Consider the following 24477-nt stretch of genomic DNA (forward strand, 5'->3'; position numbering starts at 1 on the left):
CAGGTCTAGAAAGCATTTTATTACATAATAAACAGGAGGGATTAGCCATGTTGGGCCATGCTCCATGTGTGCTGGCGGAGCGGCCCCTTGGTGTCCACGGCACTTGGTGTTTCTGGGCTGGGGACCTCCCTGTGCTGCTGCTGGGGCTGGCCACTGACAAACACACGGGCTGGGAGCACAGCTGCATGCTGGCTCCCATTCCCGTCCAGCGCCTTCCCCCGAAGCATTGTGGGTGCAACGCTTTCCTTGGCCCGAGCAAAGCCTTTTCTAGAAGATATTTTTCACGCTATTCAGTGGCTATTTCTACAGCATCCTGTGGGGAGAGGGAAGCTGCCATGCTTCTGTACGGGCATGCTGGTGAGCGGCGAGCAGCCGGCTGGATCTCTGGAAGGTGGTGACATGTCTCGTCTTGGAAACAGAGCTGATAAGTTCCTCTTGTTTAGGGCATCTGCCTGGCATCCAGTCCCCACTTCTCTCCCTGCTTAATCAAGATTCCTCCGGCTGCAAGCAGGGCTTGTTTCCATGTGGATGAGGCCATCCTTGGCATGTCTGTCCCTGAAGCTGGCAAATTTGTACCAAAAATGGCACACAGCTGAGGGTTTGCCAGGGTGGTTTTGGGGGTAATTGGGCTGACAAAGGATGCAGAAACCAGCACTGGCAGAAGCTAAGTTGCAGCCTTGGCTGAGCACACACTTGTGGTGGTGCATGGGCAGTTGCCTCTCCATGGTGGCACTCACACAGCCCTGCTGGTGTTCATCTATAGGTGCTGCCATGGGCTCTGAGGGGCACCCGCAGCCAGGGGCTGTTGCTTGGCTTCATCTTCTCAGCTGCAGCTCACCACCAGCCAGCTCAGCAGGGTTGTGCACAAATATCCCTCTGCCTTGCAACAACCTTCAGCTGCGGGATAGGGAGGAAGACGGGGGCTGGGGAACCTCATCCTTTCTGTCCCCTCTGGGTAAATATGGGACAAGGGCCTGGCAGGTTCAGCTAAAAGGCATTTTTACATTGCTTTCAGAAGCTACCATGGGCCAGCGTCTAACTCTGAGGAGGGTTTTTCTGTGGTTACTGCGAGTTGGCACTGTAGCATCTTCCAGAGCAACACAGGCAAAGAGCTCCCTGGCTGGCTGCTGTGCCTGGAAAGGTTAAATGGTGGAACGTGCGCTTGGTCTGCATGCTTCTAACAAACACCCATCGTTGAGTTTTCCTTTAAAATACTTTCCATATTTTGCCATGGCTGCTCGCAGTGCTCCCTCCTGCGACAGCTCCTCACTGATGGCCACTGTATAAATAGAGCAGCCCCTGGGTCCCGCACGCAGGCGGGCAGGTGGGAGATTTGGAAGCTTCTGTTTATAGTTTATCTCTGAGTCCGCCTAATGAATTCTCCTCGTAATTACCACGCAGGAATTGTTAGTGTATCCTGATGATTCAGAACTTTCTAACAACAACCCCGGACCAAATTATAAACTGTTTTTCTATCTTTGAGTGGAGACTCGAGAGAGGATTCCTAATTGTTCTCATCCCCTCAGGGGTCAGAGCTGGATTATCCCACACAGGCTTCTTTGCAGACTTGTTTTTAGTCTATCGGTGGGCCCTCTGCCAGACCAAAGGGATGGGGAACTCAGTTTTCCAGATTTAAATCTCTCCCTCCACCCTTCCACTCCACTTACACCTCTAAGGAAGAGCATGGATTAGAAAGGATTTGCCCTTATGGGGCTTTGGTTTGGGTTTGTGAAGATCTGTCCTTAAAAGCTTTGCCTTTTTCTTTTTTTATCCCCATGTAAACCTGACTCCTGGCTTTACACTGGGAATGGGCACAACTGAAGCGCTGTGTTTCGTGGAGAGCAGACATCTCCCATTTCTTTTAAAATACCTGCCTTTAAATGGCATTTCCTCTTGGAGACAATGGCTTAACACGAAGGACAAGCAGGTGGGGACAGGCGAGGATGGTGTTTCGGGAGCTGGGTAAGGCCAGACTCTTCCTGCTGTGGTTGCTATGATTTAGCCATGCATGCAAGTGGCTGGGTGGGCCCAAGGCTAATCCAAAATGCATCCCTGTGAAAGCAGTGGCAGGGTAACCTGGGAATCTTCATATGGCTCCTGTGCTGGTGATGCCCAGCACACCAGAAGCCATGGGATGCTCTCCTCAGGACTCATCTTGGTGCTCTCCCGCAGAACCCCTCCTGCAATAGGAATGACCAGTGCAGCTATACCATGTCAGGCTAACAGTCCCAGGGCAATGAGGCCATTCCAAAGGTGGCTGGGAATTAGCATAATGGCAAGGCAGCTCTTCCCTTCCTCGTCCCCCACTTTGCTGGGGAGCCAAGAGGCCACACCGCTGGCCATGCCCCATCCTACTGGAAGCGCCGACGCCTGTCTGGCTGCCGGGACGCCCTGCCAGCCCCATCCCAGGCACGTCCCCTGCGCCCATCAGTGGTGAGCGGGCACCGTGCCGCGTCCTGGGCCCAGGCGCCCTTCTCCAAACATCCCTCCCGCCGCGCGCCTGCCGTACCCCCGCGGCTCCGCCACGTCCGCCCCGCGCACCCGCCCTTGCTGACGGCAGGGAAAGTAGGAGCCATGTCCTTGCGCTGACCTTCGCCTGACCTTCCAGTAAGGCTCGAGAAACCCTCGGAAAGGCTTTCTCATTGTGCAGCCCCAGGGTTTCCAGGGAATTAGTCAGCAGGCTGGAATTGTGCTCTGTGTATGTGACCCCCCTCCTCTGCTCCCCCCCTCCTCGCCTCTCCCATCTCTGGAGCCGGACCGGTCCAAGAGATATGTTGCCAGGGTGACAGCGAGGTGTGATGGATGGACAGAGAGTGGCTGTGGAGTGGCAGGGCCGCTGGTCAGTAACCCAGGCCTGTGTTTATAAGAAGGAAGAGGCTGTTTCCTGGAGCTAACATAATGCAGCTCTAAAAAAGGCAGGGGAAATACATCATGCGAGGAGAGCGCAGCCCTGGGAGGGGAGGGCCGCTGGGGAGCCCAGCACCAAAGCGAGCCTCCAGGTCAAGGTGCCTTTGACAGGGGCCTTTTTTATAGGCCATTTGCGTGAGAGTTCGCTGCTGTTTCTCTGCAGCCCTGACAGCGGCTCAAGGCCCAGCCGGGGTTTGGGGAGGGTCTAATCTAAACTCGCTGTTTTCCAGCCCTTCTCTTGCAGGACCCACTGATTTATTTGGAAAATAAATAATCATCACTGACTATTGTTTCGTTGCTGCACAGTGACAGTCCCCTGCCTCGGCACAGGTCTGTCCCAAGTCCCACTACAGACACTCGGAGATGCAGGGAGCTGGGGAAGGACCCTGGTGCAAAGGGAGCGAGAGGCAGAGTTGGCAGCCCCTGTCTGCCCCCACTTTGCTGGGCCCTAGGAAGCAGCAATGCTCATAGCCACATCCCTGCATGGGATGGGGAGCTCATGGCACTCCAGTTGCCTGGGCTCTGAGTTAGGACAGAGGTGACCATCTGGAAAGGGACATCTCCTTCTCCTTCCCAAATGCCATCCTCTGCACCTTTTCCTCCATTTAGCCACACTGCAGGTGTGTGAGCTCCTTTTGCCCGGTGATGGCATCTCCCCTGGGCTCTGCAGCTCTGCACACCCGCTGCTGTGACAACTATTGGAGTCATCCCTACTTGTGATGTCACCTCCGAGCCCGGCCAGAGGGTCTGGCTATGGGAGAAGCAGCAGCCTCCGGTGCTGGAGAGGGAGGTTCTCACTCCCCAGCCAGCAGCACGGGAGCTGAGCCCTGGTATGGGCTGGGGCACTACTACTCCCCCAGCCCCGCTGCTGCTCCTGGTGCTCTGCTCTCCCCTTGTGTCCGTTGAGCCTAAATCATCCCGGCTGATTGCAGAGCAGAGTCACAGAAAATAGCTCCTGATGTTTCCCTGCTGAAAAAAAACCAACAAACAAACCAACCCACAAAGCCCCCAAAACAATTAAATAATTTTGAAAAGAACAAAAGAAAGAAAAAAACTCCAGGCTCATTTACTGTCAATCCCACCATTTTCTAGGCAGGCACAAATTGCTTCTCCTACAGCTAAAAATGTACTGAAATTGTTGAAAATATTTTCTTCTTTCTTCAATTACTGTTATTCCTACAGCCCTTCAACTGCTATCAGTGATATTACATTTAGGGGTTTCTTTTTTTTTTCCCTTTCACCAGAGTGCCAAAGCTTTGAAAAGTGTCAGTGTAGGGAATAAAAGATGGGAAAAGAGGAGGAAATCTGGTGCGAATGTCAGGCAGTCTTCAAGCAGCTTCGGGGCAGGGGAGAAAAAGAAGGCAAGGAAAACATGAAAACACAGCGGTTCCAAAGTCTGGACAGCTTTCTGGTGTAAGAAAACGAAAGAAAAAATTTGTTTCAAAATAACCCATTAAAAAGTTAAATGAAAATATTTTCCATAAAACAGTTTTCAATCTCATTCTTTTTGGGTAAGAAAATATTCAGTAATTTTTATACTGAATAAGTCTTATATTTATTTTTCGCATCATTAATATAATAATAAAAATGCCAGATTTTCACCTTCCCGGCAAATATCTGTGTTTGGTCGTGTCCTCACTACAGCAGGAGAGATTTTTTACGTGGAGCCTCATTTTTGGATTGGATTTTTGCTTTTCTCTTTTTTTCTCGAGGCGGGGGGTGTTCTGTCTTCACCATTGTTCATGCTTTCCCTGCTCTAATTCATGCAAATACTGCCACATGTGCAAATTCCTCCATGAGTTCAATATTAATCAGCAAATGCTTTTTCTTGCAGCCCAAGTCGATCACTGTCTAAAAGCCACTTTCTAAATAAGTATTTGATGAATATTTGTATATTTAATGTTTGCATTGTTCTAAGTGACTTTTAACATTAGGTTCTCTCACCCACTTTCGGTTCAAATTAGCACGTTCACACACACTTATGTTTGAATTTGCGTTCATCCCAGATTGTGTACAGCTGTATTTGAACAGCTTTCACAAAAACAATCTGCATTTTGGAGTTCTATTTATATTGTCTGCATATCCATCGCAGCTGTAGGGGAAGGTGATCCATGCTTCTGGAAGCCCCCTGTGCCAGCAGCCCAGTGCAGCGCTACTTGTCTCGGGGGAGTTGGACCTTGAGCAACCTCAGCCACACTGCACGGGTGTTGTGGGGCTGCTGAGCTGCAGCCCTCTAAGATGAGCCATGAGCGTGGGCTGCTCGCACTGTTTGTTACAGTTCTCGTTGCATTTGCGTCACCCCCCGGTACCCCTGGGCATGCGCTGCCTGACGGGAAGTGGGGCTGTTCCCGGGGGACTGGGATGGGGCCTCGTCTTTCCAGCCGATGAGGACCGTGCGGCTCCTCTTCGAGCCACTCCAGGTGGCCATGATATTTCTAAAGGACTTGTCCATGTGCTGCAGTAAGCTCATTAGTTAATTCCCTTAGTACACAGCATCAACTGAAGCATGTGTGTTTGTGCCTTTCTCCCCAGCTTTCCTCATTACTCCCTTCTCTTTGTTTTAGCTAAGCAGGAGGGTTTTTCAAAGCCCCCTTGGCCCAGCCGTTTGTGGTGCACACTCGTCCCTCCCTCGATGGTCTTGGGGTACCCACAGCGAGAGGGGCTGCTGAGGGCTGGGGCTGCAGCAGGCAGGACTCTACTTGCCCAGCAGTACAGCACAGAGCTTTCACCTTCACTAAAGTGGCTTTTCGGGCCCGTTCACATTTCCATGTCAATCTTGGAGCCCAGCCTGTTGAACACACTGAGGTTTTGTTTCAGACAAAGTGAGGCGCATGGAAGTTCCCAGGAATGAGGATTTGGTGTGAAGGTGCTGCGGTGCGATGCTGGGTATCTCTAGGGTCACTCTGGGTTTTGAGATGGTCGATGGGCAAAGGCGGTTCTCCCTCACCGCCTGCTCTGGGAGAAGCCCGGTCACAACCCCTGCCCGGGGAAGAGGGACGGAGCAGACATCCCACCCTCTTCCTTCTGGGGGGCCACATGCTGCAAAATCCACCTCACGCCGGCGCTTTCCGGCTCTCTGTGAGAATGTACAGTTTGTGGCTCCTTCATTGACTTTGAAGAATGTCCCTTTATTCACAATGTTATTTCCTTTAATCACTGTGAGGTTGCAGGAAATCTTCTTGGAAAATTATTTCAGATTGGCTGGAATCACTGTACTGTCGCAGGGATGGAAAACTCACTTGAACTTGTTTTTATTTTACCCTAAAAAGTCACTGTCCCCAGAAGGTTCAGATGAATTTGGATAAACATGTGAGTTCCGCGGATTTAGCTGTTGTTGAGCAGTTGTGTCCCTTCCCCTCATTTTTTTTTCCCAAATGAACCTCTGTGGCTTTCCAAGTTCCTGAGCTTTACTCAAGTCCGGGGGTGCAGAACTGAAGGAAAAAATGGCCATTGGGATAAACAGGTAGGAGACAGGCTAATACATCATTAAGGGACACAACATGTGAGTAGAGATAATGAACTCTGTACTGAGGTGACAGCTTTGGCCATCAGCTAAGAGCCAAACCAACTGAATTTTCTTCTACTTGAGGATTCCTATGATGGCTGACACAGGAAAAACAAGATGTGCTAAAACCTGACTTCCGTGGGAGTTTAGTCCCATTGCCACATGAATCACAGAATCACAGGATAGTTGGGGTTGGAATGGACCTCTGGATATCATCTCTGGAGATCCAAATTCCCCTCCGAAGCAGGTTCACCTGAAGCAGGTTGCACAGGATCATGTCCAGGTGGGTTTTGACTATTTCCAGAGGAGACTCCACAACCTCTCTGGGCAGCCTGTTCCAGTGCTCTGACACCCTCAAAGTAAAGAAGTTCTCCCTTATATTCAGATGGAACTTTCTGCATTTCAGTTCGTGCCTGCTGCCCCTTATCCTGTCACTGGGCACCACTGAAAAGAGTCTGGCCCCATCCTCTTGACACCCACCCTTAAGATATTTGTATGTGCTGATAATAGCTCAGCCCTCTCAAGGCTAAACAGGCCAAACTCTCTCACCCTTTCCTCATAAGAGAGATACTCCAGACCCCTGATCATCTCTGTAGCCCTCTCCTGGACCCCCTCCAGTAGTTCCTTGTGTTTCTTCAACTGAGGAGCCCAGAACTGGACACAGTACTCCAGATGTGGCCTCAGCAGGGCAGAGTACAGGGGGATGATAACATCCTTGACCTTCTGGCCACACGCTTCCTAATGCAGCCCAGGATACCATTGGCCTTCTTGGCCTCAAGTGCACATTACTGGCTGGCTCATGGGCAGGTCCTCCGCTGCAGAGCTGCTTTCCAGCAGGTCAACCCCTAACCTGTACTGGTGCATGGGGTTATTCCACTCACCCCAAGTGCAGGACCCTGCACACGCCTATGCTGAACTTCATCAGGTTCCTCCCTGCCCATCTCTCCCGTCTCACTGAATGGCAGCACAGCCTTATTGTGTATCAGCCAGTCCTCACAGTTTTGTATCACCAGCAAACTTGCTGAGCATACGCTCTGTCCCTTCATTCAAGTCACTGATGAGTAAGTTGAACAATTCTTGTGAGCAATGGAGAAATATGGTCTGGGTGAATGTGTGGCTATACGAGAAGACAGCTGGCTGGGAAACTGTATTGAAATGCAGTTATCAATGCTCAGCCGTCAGACAGGGCCTGGGTCTAGGGACAGTCGGTGCTTTTGTCAGTGATTTTTGCCTGCGGTCTGGTAGGGTCTGCAAGAGTGCTTTTATTGAGAAACTGGAGAAATCGGAAACAAACCTGTTGATAAGACCAAATATAAGGCTTTTCTATGAGTCACGAACACTGGCCGGGGGATGATCAAGGTTGCCCTGTGGGAAAGTAGCTGGAGGACAGTGGGTCCTGCGGGGAGTGTGAGCCAGCAGCAGCCCAACTGAGAAGAGCAAAATCAGACCAGGACGTACAAACAAGGCGTTTGTAAGACACCTGATCTGCTCCTGCTGCACTTAGGAAGTGTTAGCCTGAGAGCTGGGTCCCACTTGGGGCCCAGCGTTTCAAGTTGCGGCTGCTGGAGAAAGCCCAGGGAAGAGCGAGATCAGAAATACAGGAAACATGACATACTGGAGAAGTCTGAAGGACCAGGGTAGCTGACTATCAAGACAAAAAGACTGCAGGGAAATAAGATAAAAGTCTTTAGATGCATAAAGCCCTGCTACAAAGCACGAGATAATGGGCTATTCCTTGTTTTCAGGGTGGGTAGAAGAAGAAGCCATAGGCTCACCCTGCAATGACTGCGGTAAAAGAGATTAAAACTTGTTTTTCCTGGGAGCCGTCTTCACCACTAGAGGCTTCTTTTAGGAAGAGTTTAGACAAAAGCTCCACCAGGAAGTGTTTGCCTGGTTTGGGGGGAGGCAGACAGGCTGGGTGACCTTTCAAGGGCCTTCCAGGCTTATTTTTTATTATCCTGTGAATACAGATACTAAAAAAAGAAAAGATCATTTTGCCTCTGGCCAGTCTATTCAGGACTTGTCCTTGCCAGGTATGTTTTGTTTCAGCTGTGAATGTTGTCCAGGTTTCCATCATATCCATCAGAGCTTTTTCATTTGTTATTTACTCCTAAGGTATTTTTTTTCCCTATCCCATTTTCCCTTGTTTCTCTACATCCCTGTGGTCCTAATTTCCCCAGAATGGTCGTATGCTTTGTGTGGTTCCCCCAGGCCCTGCACAGAGAGACCTTCTCTTCCCCACCTGATGTACCTTGAGATCCAAGAGCAGACCCCATCTTGCTCATGAATTGGGCTGGTGACAGACTCCTAGTGTTGCAAGCTCACCTCTCTCTCGTGGTCTCACTCCTATTGCAAGGCCCCTGTGGGTTGTTCGTGGGCCGGCTGTTTTTCTGTTTCTAAAACAGGACTAACAACAGTCGTCCCCCTCTGCCTGTGGCTTCGCAGATGTCGACTGTTCACTGTTTACGCTGAGTTTGTGCAATGGGAATTTTTCTGTGTGTATTAGTAACATGATGTATTTTTACTCACGATGTTTAAGATCAGAGTTAGATCATCTATGCTGATCTCCCTGACTGCCTCGTCTTGTTACTCTTTCTGGATCCGGATAATTTGGGGTTTCAGTAATGCACGAAAGCATCTGGTTTGGAGGAGCGAGGGAGCTCATGGTTTGGTCTTACTTAACCACTGATGGTTAAACCACCAGCTAATCAGCATTGCTCAGAAAATGCATGTCGCATTTTGTATGCAGGTTTGTCTGGCTTTTAATTTCCAGCCATTGATTCTTGTTCTGCCTTTTTTGGCTAGAAAAAAAAACACTTTAGCACACAGCATTTTCTTACTATGAGAGTACTTGTGCATAGCAGTCAAATTTCTTAAGCTTTTTTAAGAAGAAAACAGGTTGAGCTTGATTCTGTCACTGTGGGGTGCGTTCTCCTGCACTTGTATCTTTTCTGTGGCTCTTCTCTGCACCCTCTCTCATTTCACAGGATAATTTTGGCCTCGGGAGCTCTGGCAGTACAGCCCGCTGGTCGGGCCTCCATCTCTCAGGTTTTTGCAATGTCTGAAGATGCAGATCCCACTGCCTTGCTGAGCCCCTGTGCCAGTGTTCAGGTTTTAACCCACCTTGTGTGACCCCCTTCCAGCCCACACCTCCCCTGTCTGGCTGCAAGGATGCTATGGGAGATAGTGAAAACAGGGACAAGGGGCTGGGGGAAACACATCTATGACTCTCCGTTCATCAACATATATTTAAAAAGGGGCACCAGCCTGGTCACAGTATCCCAGGGCTGGCATCCCATCCACTGCTGCATAAGATACTGACTGCCTCATAGCTTCTGTTTGCTGTCCTCTCTGCTAAAACGCCCAGTACCTCATTCACCATGTGGTCCTAGCATTGAGATCACCTCCAGCTGCTCACCCCCATGACCCCACACCAACCTCCGGCACATCCAACTTGGCTTTTGACTCAGTTAAAACCCATGAGCGGGTGACACCATCCCCTCTATCACATGCTGGGCTGCAGCTGAGGTTGGCAGTAGTGAGTTGGTGCTGACTCTCAGCTTGCCTGTGCCTGTGCTGGGTACTCAGAGTCCAGCACTGAACTTTCTTGACACCTTTTTAGTACCATCTCTCTGTTGAGAACAACTTCTGGAGACCAGTCAGGATGTAGGTAACATGTGGGCAATCAGCACTGATTAGGACAAATACATAACTGGAATATTGTAAAGTACCTTGTAGGTACCCGAGTGTCTGATACCTTCAGCCTTACTGCTCCTTGTTGCTCTGAAGACATTGCCTTTCGTCCTACAGGCAGTTTGAGCCCCTGCTTGAATCTCACGATCAAACTTGTTTGATTCCAATTTTCAAGCAAGATTTGGAAGATCTGATGAAGAGAGCTATGGACTAATAATATCTTCACCATATATGGTGCATTTCATCCTCGGCTGTGAGTGTGTGTTACCCTGCATACCGCATGCAGCCAGCTGCTCGCAGTGACCATGTGTTATCCAGCCCAGCACTGCTGTAATGCTGCAGAGACCCACGGCTCAGGTACAAAATCAGGTACTCTTTTGGCGAGGCCCCTGCTTTTCCTTCCATGCAACATCAACGCTGGACGGGTTTGGCCTGTGCAGTGCAGATGACTGCTGGTGCTTACGTGTACTTTTATAGTGTAGCATTTCAAAGGGCTGGTTGTGAGGAGGTGCATGCACATTTCCTGTACGTCTGGCCAAAAATCCGATACTTGAGAGCACCAGAGAACCCTACAGTTTTGCAGAACATGCCATTTTGATGTTCATAAAAGACAAAGCGTTGCCAAAACCTGGGAACAGTGTGGAAGCTGCCAGCATTATTTTCCTGCTCCTGGCTTCTCTCGGTTTTATTTCTCACTCTGCCCCTCCATGACCATCCAGCTGGCTTGGTCCTGCACCTCGCGGGTCCCAGGCCTGTGAGGGATGGTGGGATGTGTCCCAGGTGGGATGGGGGCTCAGGTTAAGAGCAATGTGCTGTTGACTCAGAGGTGGCCAAGGTGTAAGGGATTGCAGCAGTGCTGGTGCATGTGACGCATGCCATGCTGGGGGGGTGGTGCAGGTGACCAGCTCCAGGCTCAGGTATGTCCTCAGCTGCCAGCTGTGCCATCAGGAGAACGATTTTGTGCAGGTCAGCCTCTCAAACCTGCCCAAACGTGCTGGGAGCTCTTTAATGGACCAGCAGGAGGACAGACGCGGTGCTTTCAGGTCTCCTCTCATGACATCCGCCGGGTCCCCTTCCCGCACTGATCTTGTCCTTCTATCCAAAACAGTTATGGAGGGCTTGTTGTTTTTGGCACAGTCTTTTATTTACAAATCCCATCCTGCTTATAGCTCGTAGTTTCATTATCCTCTAGATGTTTACAGATCTCCTTTTCTTAATATTTGTGCCATTATTTTACTAGGGACATGGGTGAGACTTTCCAGACTGTAATTGTCTGGTTCATCCTCTCTCCAGCCAGCCCTATCTGCAGAAGTGCACATCTCTCTGCTGGCCCTGCCTGCATGGGGTGCCCGCTGGGACAGGGACTGGCAGGACTGTGGGCAGCAGCAGCTGCCCCACTGCACCCAATGCACACACTGATGTTCTCCCGAAGCCCCACACTCCTGATGGGCACTTCCCATGTCTCCTTTCTCCTGCATCACTTCGCTCCTCACTCCCAGGTTCAGAGCATGAGCACGCATCCCTGGCTGGGGGCCTGGCTCTTCAGCAGGCTTCTGGCTGGCTGGAGACTGTCCTGGGAAGGCAGACAGTGGCAAAGCCGGTGCTGGGATTTTGGGGTTATTAGCATGGTGCAGACGTGGGTCGGTGGTTTATGCTGTGCATTGCTCTGATGCTGGTCCCTGCCCCTGGGCTGTCTGTCACAGGGGCTTGTTTAACCTTCTTTGCCACAATATCTCGCAGCCTTTAATCTGTTTATCCTGGTAACCCCGCTATGAGGTGAAGGATAGTTATCCTCATTTCAGAGGTAGGGAACTGAAGGGATTCTTTTCAAATGTAGATCAGTGTTTAATGATGCAGAGATAAAGATTTTAAAAACATGCCTGAGACAACAGGTATATGGTGTGTAACTGAGCTGGGTGTTTCTGCAAATCCCATTAAGCACCTCTGCCATTTTCAGCTGGTGCTGTCTCAGGGCAGAACTGGCACAGGGACCCGCGGAGGTGCCAGGTGGGCTTCAGCCTCCCAGGGTCCTCAGTTGCATTTAGAGCTGAAACCTAATGTTTGTTTGTGCTGCAAGTGTGGGTATAAAAGTTCAAGGTTGGGAATACAAGGGGGTTCTTGTGCAGCATCCCTCTGGCCGTGCAATACAGGCAGCACCAAGGCCACTGCACAGCTGGGTGGGAGAGCAATCACAGCAAGCTCTTGCTGCTGTCACTGCTTGGGCAATGGAAATCTGCAGTAGATGCCCTTAAAAAGCCCAAGCTGTGGTTTCTGTGCAATGATCCCAGCCAGAGGTGTCACTGACTGCCACGCAGGCCCTTCCCAGCGGCTGGCCGGTGGGGTTTGGTGCAGGTCTCCCTGCTGCCCCCAGGCAATTGTTGCTGTGCTTGTGGGAATGCGGTGGCTCGGGCTGTGCGGAGGTCAGTGCCTTTGTCTTGCTGCGGGGAGTTTATCTCTGCGGATCTTGCCTGCTTTCCTGGGTCAGGCTTTACCCCCGCTGTTATCAGCAAACGCAGGAACAGCCTGGTCCAGAGACGGCTGCATAGGAACCTCTCGACCCCCTTGCAGGGGGAGGCAGTGCTCTCACATCTCTCCCACGATAATGGGCACAGGCCAGGCCAGGGCCTGAGGGCCAGGGATGGGACATGCCATGTCCTGTGCTTGCTGTTCCCCCTGCACCACCTCGGCAGCACCATTCCCATACACCACAGCAGTGCAGGCAGCAGCACAGCAGCATGCTGGGAGCAGCCCCATGCTTGCAGCATGGCCATGTGTTTTGCAATGGTGACTGGAAGCAGCAGTGAAGGAGGAGGCAGCAGAGCTGGTGGGACTCTTTCTGCTCTCACCTCCCATTGGGTCCTCCACCCTAAACACAGAGGGGACAGATCCCCAGTGGCAGCACCAGCAGCACCAGTTCCTCCTTCTCTGCCGGGCTGCTCCGTCCCAGTGCAGCCTCCCCTTTCCCAGCAGCTCCGTCTGGACCCGTCCAGCTGTCTTCACAAACCCAAACCATTAGCATTTCCTGCTCAAACATTTCCAATAAATAAATGGAGACATCATGCCACAAGCCCGCAAGTGACCCAGAGGCGGGTTTGAGGCCAGGATGGACACGACCACCCAGCACCCGACCCCCTGGCTGGGCGCCAGCCCTGCCTTTGTTTGAATTCCTGGGTGAGTAAGCACTCGGCTGACGCCAGCCAAAACGCTGTAAGAAATTATATTTTATATTAAATAAATTGTTTTCAGTAAATCTGTTCCTACACCAAAGTCCAGAAGCTGCCCACAGCACTGGGCTCCCTGCAAGGGAGCGGGAGTTCTCTTTCCTGGCCCCATCCTGGCTGTGCTGGGCACACACCCTGCCCAGAGGGGTCCAGCTGCGACTGGCTGTGCTGCAGATACCTCCTTCCAACTGGGACATGTTGGGTGTCTCTGTCCTGAGGCATGAACCAGGCTCACTGGTGAGGGACGAAAGGCTTGGGCAGGGGGTTTGCTGCCTCTGGGAGTTGTAGCTATTTCTCCACATCAGACCTCCCAAAACCAACTTCTGTGGCTGTGTAAAAGTCCTTGCCTTGACATAGCAGTGACTGTCCATCCCCCTGGGGCTGGGGATGCTTGGGGACCGACAGTCCAGTCTTTCGTCCATTGATCCTCTGCACCCTTGGCAGATCATCTTTAATGCACCAGGGTACCTGTCATCAGTGCCTGGGCAGGTCAAGGTCCATGGGCTGGTCTCCTGGTATCTGCCAACATTTGCTGATGCAAAAGGAAAAATTAAGGGAAAGCAGGTCTCTGAATTGTTTTTTTACCAGCCCCAGTGGCTCAATCCATGGCAAGCACCATGATCAGCCCATCCCTTGCCCTAGTCAGGGCCAGCACTCCTCTGGGTGCCTGTGTTGTTCCTGGATGCCTGAGGATGCAGAGCAGGTCAGCATGGCCGTGGAGTAGGTCCTGAGTGGTACACGGACTGCGCTGGGACTGGAGGGACACCAGGACTGATGTGCAAAATGGATTTCAATAGAGAAATGGTGAATCTCTGGCTGTGCCCAGGCAGCAGCAGTGGCAGGAGAAGTTTGAGCCTGACTGGGTTGGTGGATATGCTCCTTTTCGGGAAGCACAGGCTTTGTCCTCACTGCTCCGAGTTGTTCTCTGGCTTTCAGCTGTAGGCAAAGAAGATGGATCTGGAGCTAACCAAGCTCTGTCATGGTGGCAATTAGGAAAAATAGCAGGAATATAGCTCCCAGTGATTTTTATTTTTAACTATGTTGTCCTGAAGTCAAAACCTCCTGCAGGAACATAATGTTTAAAGGCACAATTTTGCTGTTGAAATTTTCTGAAGCATTTAAAGAGGTTGAAATGTTCTTTGAAAGAGAAGATGTAAATATTCCACTCTGGAAGTCTTCATTCAGTAGGGTGTTATGCATCAGCATTATAAAACTTCAGAAACTGAAATACAGTGGAACCACATTTAAAATTATTTGTTTCATGGAGATACTATAAAGTATTTTATGATTTTGAATTATTTCTTCAGGTCTTCTGCCTTGGTCAAGGGAAGCCCCTGTTGCTCCCACCTATAGAAGCTGAGAGAGGAGGTGGGCTGATGGGGCAGGCAACCTCCATGCGCACAGTGCAAAAGCGAGTGGCTACCAAACACCCCTGTGTTTACCTGCAGCTCAGAAGAGCAGGAACTGATTTTGTTTGGTGCCTGTGGGTGGAATTCGTGGGGACACCCATGGGGCTCTGCATGGGCACTGCCCATCACCAGCCATGCTGGGGGCTGAGCTGCTGCCGGCGCCCCGGTGCAGCAGGAACACAGCAGCGGGGGCCCCTTCGCAACCCCTGACGGTGCCCCTCGGCAGGACCTGCGGCCCCGGCTGCCACCGGGGCTCAGTGCCTTCAGCACTTGCAGGCGCTGACAGACGGACCCGGCGAGGGGCTGGTGGGGGCCGGAAACTCCTGATCCCTCTTTATCTGTCCCTCGCCCTGCTCTCTCATCTCCCCGTCACGCTCCCTGTCTCGCCTGGTATCTCATGCTCCTATTCCTGTGCCTTCCCCAGCTGCTGGGGACTCTCCACCCTTTGCAGCACCCTGTGGCCAGGCACTAGCCCCGTGCTTCCCTATCTCAGCTGCACTGTGGGGTCCTGGACCTCCCACCCCGGGCCCTGCTGGGCTTGCTGCCTGCAAGAAGCAAGAGGAGGCACCTCAGGCGCTGGGTCTGCAGGAAGAGCATCAGCCACAGCAGCAGGCAGGTACCTGGGATGGGGCTCCGCAGCTGCGATTTGTTGCAGGTTGGAGTCGGAGGGAAGGATCAGGCCCAGCTTGGCATCATACGCTGAGGAGGTCAAGGAAGCTTGCTGCTGTCTTCCCCAAACATGCCAGCTGCTCCTGGGCTAGGGTCCAGCTGAATACCAGCTAAAAAACAACCACATGCCTTTCACTTGGCTCTCCTGGCATCCCTGATCCTCATCACTCCATTGCAAAACCATGCTCCAGCTGGGCAGGCTGGCAGTGGGGGGGTCAGGATCCACAGTTAATGTAGCTGCCCCTAAACGCACTGCCAGAGATCAGCTAATCTGATAATTACAGCTACAAAAGCCATTTAGACAAACCATGACCTGACCCCGGGAGCTTGGAATGAAAACATTTTACCCTCATCTGTCTGGATCCTGCACTGAGAAAACATCTGTATTCGGAAGATGGCTGGGAAAACAGTACCCGCTGGAAACAGCCACAGCTCTGCTCTCTGCCTGCATGCTGCCTGAGATGGGCAGCGCTTCAGGCAAGGCAGCCTAAACCCTTACAGTGATGCTGGGATTGAGGGTGCCCCAGCACTGGGCAGGGCTTTTTGTCAAGGAAGAAGATGAGGCAGAAGCCAGAGAGGTACGAGGGTGGATCTTGTGAGGATGAGAGAAAGGGATGGGGTGAGTGGGGCACACCTGCACCTTCCCAGAAAGGTTTTTCCCAATCCCATGTGAGGCTCAATGCAGGGGAGGACAGCACCTGGTCCTCAGTGGTCCCCACATCCCTGCAGCAGCCTGAGCTGGCTGCCAAGCCCCCCTGCCCCTGGCTGCCAGGAGGGGCTGTGTGTGGGGGGTCATGCATGTGTGTGGTGTGGCAGTGCATGCCCGGAAGGGCTCTTTGCTCCAGGTAAGGCGTGCAAGCCTTTTTCTGAGTGGCAGGTCATTGCTGGCTGTCAGTCTGAGGCAGGAGATGAAGGGAGGGGATGCCTCAGGGCTGGCTCCCATGTTTCTTCTGCTTTTACATACATTTTGGTGGCACCCTTTGTGTAGGCTGTGGAGATGAAAGCTCAGGGCCAGAGGGATCTTGCTAACGCACAGCCACCCGGCTCGGGGGCCCGGCGGCCTGCTGCTTCGTGCCTGTCTGTCTCGTTCCTGCAACTGTTCCCAGCAGAGCCCCACTGTGCTGCCAAGGACAGGGGACACCAGCCGGGCTGGGGGCAGGCAGGCACACCACCAGGCAACTCCTGCTGGGTCAGTGGCCACGGCCTCATAGGCACAGGCAGAGGCACAGACGGTCTGCACCGGACCGGCAGCACAGAGCTCGTGCTGCTCAGGAGCCCATGAGGAAGGCGGTACTGATATGGGGAAGCTGCATTTTATCCTGCAGCCAGCACTGCTCAGCCTGCTCTGGCAGTCCCAAGCAGCACCTTGGTGCAGCCAGCTTGGCAGGCAGCACCCGTGCGCCTTTGTGACTTCCCTGCTCTGCACTGAGAAAAAGCTTGGCCATGTCCCCAAATATCCCAGTGCTCTTTGGAGAGCGGCAGGATTAGAAACCAGTAAGTGCAGTGAGAGCCTGCCAGTCTGGGGACTCCCCAGAACTTCTGTCTGCTCCAGAAACAGGATGCAGTGAGCAGCATTGGTTGGATTTTCCCATTGCAGCATCTCATTACTGCAGTGCTTTACTTCTTGTGAGCAGAAAAAGTGACTCACGCTGTGGTGGGCTACCCCCATTTACCTCTGATGTCCATGGTCTCATCAGCTGCTTCCCTGCTCAGCCCTGCAGCATTTCTCACTTAGTGTTATCTACAGACCTCAAGAAACCCAAGCACTCTTCATACAGTTGGGGTTAGAGTTAAGGTTGGGGTTAGAGTTAAGAGCTGAGTTAGAGTTAAGGGTAGGGTTCAGAGATGCCCTCACAGCACCTTGACAAGGTAAGGTGTTTGCAGTGGTCCACAGCTGTTGCAGCGAGCAGACCTGAACCCTTTCTGGGTTTCCATGCAGCCTTTTGTCAAGGTCTGATAGAGGTTTTAGCGGAGTTGGGCTAAGAACCTCACCAGGGCTTTGGTCTAGCACTACTGTCTTGCTCCTCTGCCTTTCCCATTACACTATTTTCTTGGAAGGCAAAAGCATCGGCATGCTGCTGTGCCGCCGGGCAGCTCTGCCTCTTCCCTACTCTCATGCTAAGCAGAAAGTGCACTGGGCAGTTCTTCCAGGTGCTGCCCGGAGCTGGGGAAGGGAGGGCTGTGCCCCCGGGCTCCCTCTCAGGCAGCCGGGCTGTGGAGCCACTTTCGGCTGGGAGAGGGGCGAGGAGCCAAACTGGTTTTCAGAGGGATCTTGGCTGGGTTAACAAAGGGAGTGTATGACACAGGTTGTCTGCAAAAGCTTTCGGGGACAGCATGGCCTGTGGTTTATGTCACGAGGGGCAGAAGGGGGGGCTGCCGCGCTGCCGGGGCTGTTATTGGCGACGACCTTCCCGTTTCCCTGGAAGCCTTTCCCGTATGCTGCAGGATGGAGGGCGGATTCCCACAAACTTCAAACGCCGCCCGAGGCAGGCGGCGGTTCCTAACGGAGCCGGTCACGCAGAGACCCCTTCCACCGGGGACACGTGGGGGCACCCGCTGGCGGGATGCTCGGGTACCTCCTGCCTGTCCCGTCCTGTCCGGGGCCGGCGGCGCCTTGCGGGGCAGCTCCCCGCGGGGGCCGCACGGGGCTGGCCGGCGGCGGCAGCGCGGTGCACGGGCCGGCTCTGCCCCCTGGCGGCACCGCTCGGCACAGCCGCCGCTCCGAGGCTGACTGGTGACCCCGGACGCAGCCCGCGGGCCAGCGCCGGGGCTGACCCGCCAGTGGCTCCTGCTGAGAGGGGAGGCACCCGTCAGGGACCCATGGGCTCGAGGGTCTCAGGCCCGCAGGCGGGTGGGAGCCGGGATCGTGTTGTAAAACCCAGGGCGGCCGCTCTGGAGGATCCCCGTAACTGCCCTGGGGGCCAGCCCGCACCCGGGCACGTCCCTCCTGGCACCTTCCTGCACCTCCAAGACCTGCGCCCCCAGGCACGGCCCTCCGGGGGCTGCCGTGCACCGCAGGGCTGACCTGCACCTACACGTGTGCTGCACCCCAGGGGCCCTTGTGGGGCCCGTGACGGGCCCCGAGCACTGCACCCCCGAGCACTGCACCCCCGAGCACTGCCGCAGAGCAGCGCTGCCCCCGGCACGGTATCCCCAGCGGCACGCCGTACCACGGGCATCGCGCGCTGGGGCCCCGCACCACATGGCCGCAGCTCCGGAACCCACACACCCCGGACGCCGTGTCCCCGCTGCACGCCGCGGCCCCGGGCACGCCGGTACCCGCGGGCAGGGACGCAGCCCCCGCCGCACGCCGGGCGCCCGCCGCTCCCCCGAGGCGCAGCGGAGGGGGTGGAGCCAAGCACAGGGGTGTCGCCAGCCGCCAATAGGCAGCGCCTGCTCGACGTCACCTGACGCGGCCACCGCCGCCGTCCGGCGTCCCCGCCGCAATTGGCTGCCCAAGCTCCGCCCGAGGGGCCGCAGGGCCGCCACTGGCTGGCGGCTGCGGGTGGGGCCGCCGGCGGCTCACTGATTGGCTGCGGCGTGCGGCGGCTCCGCCGGTGAAGGTGAGCGTCTCCTCCAGGCGCCGCGCGCCACCCGTACCGAGCCGGAGGGGACCGCAGTGGGTCGCGCCGCCATGGCCGCCTCCATCTTCACCGCCGTCCCCCGCGCCCCGCCGGTCGCCGTCTTCAAGCTCACGGCGGACTTCCGGGAGGACGGGGACTCGCGAAAGGTCAACCTGGGCGTTGGCGGTGAGTCCGCGGCCTCCCCGCGCCCGGCGGGGCCCCTTCCCGGCCGTTGCCCTTGCGGCGGCCCCGGCACCTGCTGGAGCGGCAGTGGCGGGCCCCGGGTCCGAGAGGTCACCGGGTCGCGACGAGCGCCCGTTCGGGGGCGGGGCGGGCAGCGGGCCAGCGGCGGGCGTCAAGGTCGTGGGGGCGGCCCCTGTCCGCCGGCCGCGTGTGTCCGTGCCGCGGGCCCAGCACGGCTCTCGCTTCCCGGCAGCCTACCGCACGGACGAGGGGCAGCCATGGGTCCTGCCCGTGGTGAAAAAGGTGGAGCAGCTGATCGCCAACGACAACAGCCTGAACCACGAGTACCTGCCCATCCTGGGCCTGCCCGAGTTCCGGGCCAATGCCTCCCGCATCGCCCTGGGTGACGACAGCCCCGCCATCAAGGAGAACCGGGTAGGTGGTGGGCAGGGGGTGAGACCGATGCTTCCTCAGAGAGCCACCGGGATCCCGGGGTTGTCTTTACAGCAGACTGAGCCCAAACGCGCAGAGTAAAGGCATTTTGGCAGGATTTGGGGATTTCTCTGATGTGGTTTTTACTGGTTGTAGGTTACCTGATGAACCCGTGTACTTGAAGCTGCTTGTAATTTTTGGGAAAGACTGAACGTGAGCTGAGACTGGAATTTGTTTTGTTTCCTTCATCTTTTAACAGCTGCCCCACGGGAAACTGAAGTTGGATAACAGACGACCTTTCCTGAAATAAGCTACTAGCTGGGAATCTGCTCTGTGCCAAAAAGTAACAGGAATAACTGAAGTCTATTTATAACTGTAGAAAGTGTCAGGATGGACCTGTGTGTTGGAAGAGGCTGAAGACTACTGGAAGGGAATGGTGTCCTCGCTGGGGTGACCCCGGGGAGCACGTCTGGCATCTTTCTCTTGCTCTGTTGTCTGCACACTGACAGTGAGGTTGACCCTGCTGGCACCTCTCTCTGTTGCAGATTGGAGGCGTTCAGTCCTTGGGCGGGACAGGCGCTCTGCGTATCGGTGCGGAGTTTCTGAGGCGGTGGTACAACGGAAACAACAACACAGCAACCCCGGTCTACATCTCCACTCCGTCCTGGGGTGAGTGCTGTTGGCAGTGCTGTTGCCTCCTTGCAGTGAGCCCTGTGGGTCGGTTGGTGTGGGGAGCATGGCTGAGTCTCTTGCAGGCAGTAGGAGAGGTCCGCTTGTGGGTAAAATGAGATGCTGGGGCTGGATGAGGTGGCTTGCTGGAGGTGGGGCCTGCTTTTCTGAGAAGTGGTTTCTTTCCTCAGAGAACCACAACTCTGTGTTTGTGGATGCTGGCTTTAAAGACATTAGAACCTATCACTACTGGGATGCTGCCAAGAGGGGTCTGGATCTCCAGGGTCTGCTGGATGACATGGAGGTGGGTAAAACTGGTGTGGGATGGGCTGAGTTTGGTACTGTGCTGTCAGGAGCTGGCTGGGCTCTTGCATGTTGTACCTAGAAGTGGATCTCTGCAGAGACTCAGTGTCCAGAGCAGGTCAGGGCATCTCCCTTTGCTGTGGGTGCCCAGTTTCATCTCTGTGTGTGACCAAGATCTACTTTACTCTCTCCTCAGAAAGCCCCAGAGTTCTCCATTTTCATTCTCCATGCCTGTGCGCACAATCCAACGGGCACAGACCCTACTCCTGACCAGTGGAAGCAGATTGCTGCTGTTATGAAGGTATGGGCTGCTGGGGCTAAAGTAGTGCTGCGGGGACAGATAGCTCTTGAGCCAGCCAGACCGCTTGCATCCAAAATGAGCTCTATGGAATGGCATGATGTGTGGCAGGAGCTGGAAGAGTCCTGCAGGTCAGGTGTTGAAGGGAAGGCTGATAGGATGCTGGTTGCCTGTGTTCAGAGAAGTATCCCAGTTCTGCTTATGCTTCCAGGTTCTTACTTTCAACTCTGTGGCATGAGCTGCAGCGAGGGTTCTCATGCTGGAAAGATTATCCATGGGCACCGGCTTTTCGTAGGTGCTGGATAATAGGATATAAGGTGGTGCACCTCTTGTGCCTGTGTCCTCAAATGCATTTTTTCCCTGCATTTTATCTTTTAGTCTTCCTATTCTTTTACCCCAGTAGAAAGAAAATATTACGGTCTGGTGTTGCTGGACCATTTTTCTTTTGTATTCATCCAGAAGCTCAATGGTCATTTTTCCCTCCTATGGGAGCAGTAGGGGGTAGCGTGAAGATTGTGGGGAAGAGGTTTCCCTCTAACACTGTTCCTCCTTGCAGCGCCGGTTCCTGTTTCCATTCTTCGACTCTGCATACCAAGGGTTCGCCTCTGGCAGCCTGGACAAGGATGCCTGGGCTGTGCGATACTTTGTCTCCGAGGGCTTTGAGCTCTTCTGTGCACAGTCGTTTTCCAAGAACTTTGGGCTCTACAGTGAGTGTCTGGCAGTAAGCTGGCCCAGTAGCATCATACCCAGACAGATGGGGCTGGCATGCTGGGGTGGGCAGAGCTCTGCTTTGTCACAATGTGTGGGACCAGTGGCTCACATCTCTTGTCTTGTCCACAGATGAACGTGTGGGGAACCTGACTGTGGTGGGGAAGGACACAGACAATGTGCAGCGTGTGCTTTCCCAGATGGAGAAGATCGTGCGCACCACTTGGTCCAACCCTCCCTCCCAGGGAGCACGCATTGTGGCAACTACACTTTCTTCCCCGCAGCTATTTGCTGAGTGGTACGTGTTGCCAGGGACAGTGGGAGAGGGAAAGCAGGGGAAGCTGTCTCCTTGAGTGCAAGGCTTGGTCAAATGGCTCCCAACTGGATGGGTGCCTGTCCTCACTCTGCTTCCTGCCTGCTGCAGGAAGGACAATGTGAAGACGATGGCAGATCGCGTCTTGCTGATGCGCTCAGAGCTCCGGTCTCGACTGGAGGCCCTTGGGACCCCGGGCACCTGGAACCACATCACAGAGCAGATTGGCATGTTTAGCTTCACAGGGTTGAACCGTAAGTACCAAGTAGCCTCATGAAGGGAGGATTGGGTGAGGACAGTTTTGGTGGGGGTGAATTGGGCTGAAGCAGTCCAGGCAGGAATCTCTCAGGGACCACACTGGAGTCCTGGAATCGCTGCCCCTCTGGGTAGGCAGGGATGGAGCACCAGACACCATTTTGGTGGCCAGTGCTCAAGTTTTCTGCTTGTTATGAAAGATCCAAGCAGTCCTGACTGGTTCTTTGGGCTTTTCTGAGCTGTGTGGGGTCACTGCTCTGACCTGATGTCCAATTGCTTCCCCAGCTAAGCAGGTGGAGTACATGATCAAGGAAAAACACATCTACCTGATGGCTAGTGGACGCATCAACATGTGTGGCCTGACTACAAAGAACCTGGACTACGTGGCCAAGTCCATCCATGAAGCTGTCACAAAAATCCAATGAAGCACATGAACAAACAAACTTACCTGAAGTCACCAAAGCTATAGTGCGTAGTCCGTGTCTTTTGCTGCTCATGGCTTGCCTTGACCCGCAGCTCTTGGGGTTTAATAAAAATCGGAGGGGCAGCTCAATCAGGGATAATCATCTTTTCACCTTTTTGAAGTGCCCCTTGTAATATGGTAAGCCAGTGTTCCCGGGAGGGTGGTGGCGACATGAGCTGCCTTGGCTCTTGTTTGACTGACAGCAGCCTGGTCTTCAGGCACTTAGAGCTGCATCTTTAGCACATCTAAATCAACTCCGTGTAACTGATCAGTTTGATCTATGTGAAGTCTGGTGCCAGTGCAATGTGCTGTGGGATAACAGCTCAATCGGCTGGGATCTCATATGGCTTGTGAACTAATGTCATTCTGTAGTATTTTGGGGAGGAGTGAAGCTGTTGCTGTCATGTGTCCCCCCCCTCTTGGAGTTCTGAGCCTTATGCGAGCAAACATTCGTAATCGTGATTATTGCTTCTTTGTGTTGCTGACAGAAAATTAAATCTCCTTCTCTGAACACTACCCCTACCTTGTGTAATGTGCCTTCAGGCTGACCTAATGTCTTCCCAGGCTGCGGTTAAAGCCTCAGCATCCTGGTTTGTCCACTGGTTCTTACTCAGTTGGTTTCAAGGCTCTCCGTTTCTCCCTCATGGTGCATTGCATCTTTGATGGTTATGGTTGCTACTAATGAGGCACAGTCCTATTGGGAGAGTGTAGCTGGGAGCTCCCTGTGACTACACAAATCTGACCAGGTCCTCCCATATCCCTCTTGTGTTCCTCTTTCTGCTCCCCTGTGCTCTTCAGCTTGTTCTGTCTGTATGTGCTTGCTTTCTGGATGGTCATGTATTGCCCAACCATCTGGCCATCCATCCTTGGCACAGAGCTCCTGGCTTGCTTCTGATGTGCTGAAAAGCGGATCTTTCCTGTTCCTCCTTATCAGCAGGCCCCTGATGAACTACCACCTACTCCCCCTGGCTTCAGCGGGACCTGCCAGCAACAGCCTGTTTCTGGCACAGAAAAAGAGCTGGGACCATCTGTTTCTGCTCTCTGCAGTCACTCTTTGCAGATCTATTTGTGAGCTGATATTACCACCTTGACAGAGCAGCCTCCTGCCAAGATCTTGGTGAAGAAAGGGAAACAGCCCCTTTCCTGGGGTCAGTTAGTAAGTCACTGATGCCCTGATGGATTTTGCTTGTGCTGCAGCTTAGACAGTAAAGGCAAAAATGGTGTCTTCTTCCCTTGCTGTTCTTGCAGACAGACAGCACATGGAGTCTCTAATTTTTAAGTTGGCGTTCATGTCACATAAGGGAGTGAGCCAGAGGCAACCTGGTCTCTGTGCAGGTGGGGGGCTTTTTCCGTTCTTGATATCCATCCACAGCTAGGATGATGGGGTCCTGGTTAAAGGATGACTTCTAGGGGTGATATCAGGAGAAGGAGTTGAGGGAACCAACTGCTTTTGCTATTTCTGACGTTTGTTTACACTTCTGTCTGTATGCACCTCTAGGTGTGCAGCCTGGCCCACCCCATGTGTGATCTGTACCGGTGCTTTGCTTGCCTTAACAGCCTTGTTTTTCCTAACAAGTGACCTAAATTTCTCTGTGGTGTAAGCTCATTACCCATTATCCCACTTACCATGGCAACGGAGAGCGGATTATTCCTTTCCTCTCTGCAACAGCTTTTTATGTATTTGAGAACTTCCCTTCTCCACATCCTTCACCAGTTAAGATTAAGCAATCCTGTTTCCTTCAACCTTTGGAAGTTGTTTTCCAGCCCTTGCTTTCCTCTGGCATCTTTTCAATTGCTGTGTTTTTCCTTAGAAGGGCAATGTCCAGGCAGTGATGCTGTTAACTCCAGCTGAAGTTTTATCAGCATTGGTGGACTAAGACATTTGT

The 24477-nt window shown here is 53.5% G+C and overlaps 1 protein-coding gene across 1 annotated transcript; it reads left to right on the forward strand.

The window, feature by feature from the left end:
- Nucleotides 1–18917: 18917 nt before the first annotated feature.
- GOT1 (glutamic-oxaloacetic transaminase 1) lies at nucleotides 18918–23107 on the forward strand. The gene is made up of 9 exons (XM_065672019.1): nucleotides 18918–19153; nucleotides 19404–19585; nucleotides 20128–20251; nucleotides 20443–20555; nucleotides 20751–20855; nucleotides 21409–21559; nucleotides 21693–21858; nucleotides 21985–22127; nucleotides 22414–23107. The coding sequence occupies exons 1-9, from the start codon at nucleotides 19039–19041 to the stop codon at nucleotides 22551–22553; spliced, it is 1239 nt and encodes a 412-aa protein (XP_065528091.1). The 5' UTR covers nucleotides 18918–19038; the 3' UTR covers nucleotides 22554–23107.
- The last annotated feature ends 1370 nt before the right edge of the window (nucleotides 23108–24477 follow it).

Source organism: Lathamus discolor, chromosome 3 (genome assembly GCF_037157495.1).
Source record: "Lathamus discolor isolate bLatDis1 chromosome 3, bLatDis1.hap1, whole genome shotgun sequence".
Taxonomy (NCBI): domain Eukaryota; kingdom Metazoa; phylum Chordata; class Aves; order Psittaciformes; family Psittacidae; genus Lathamus; species Lathamus discolor.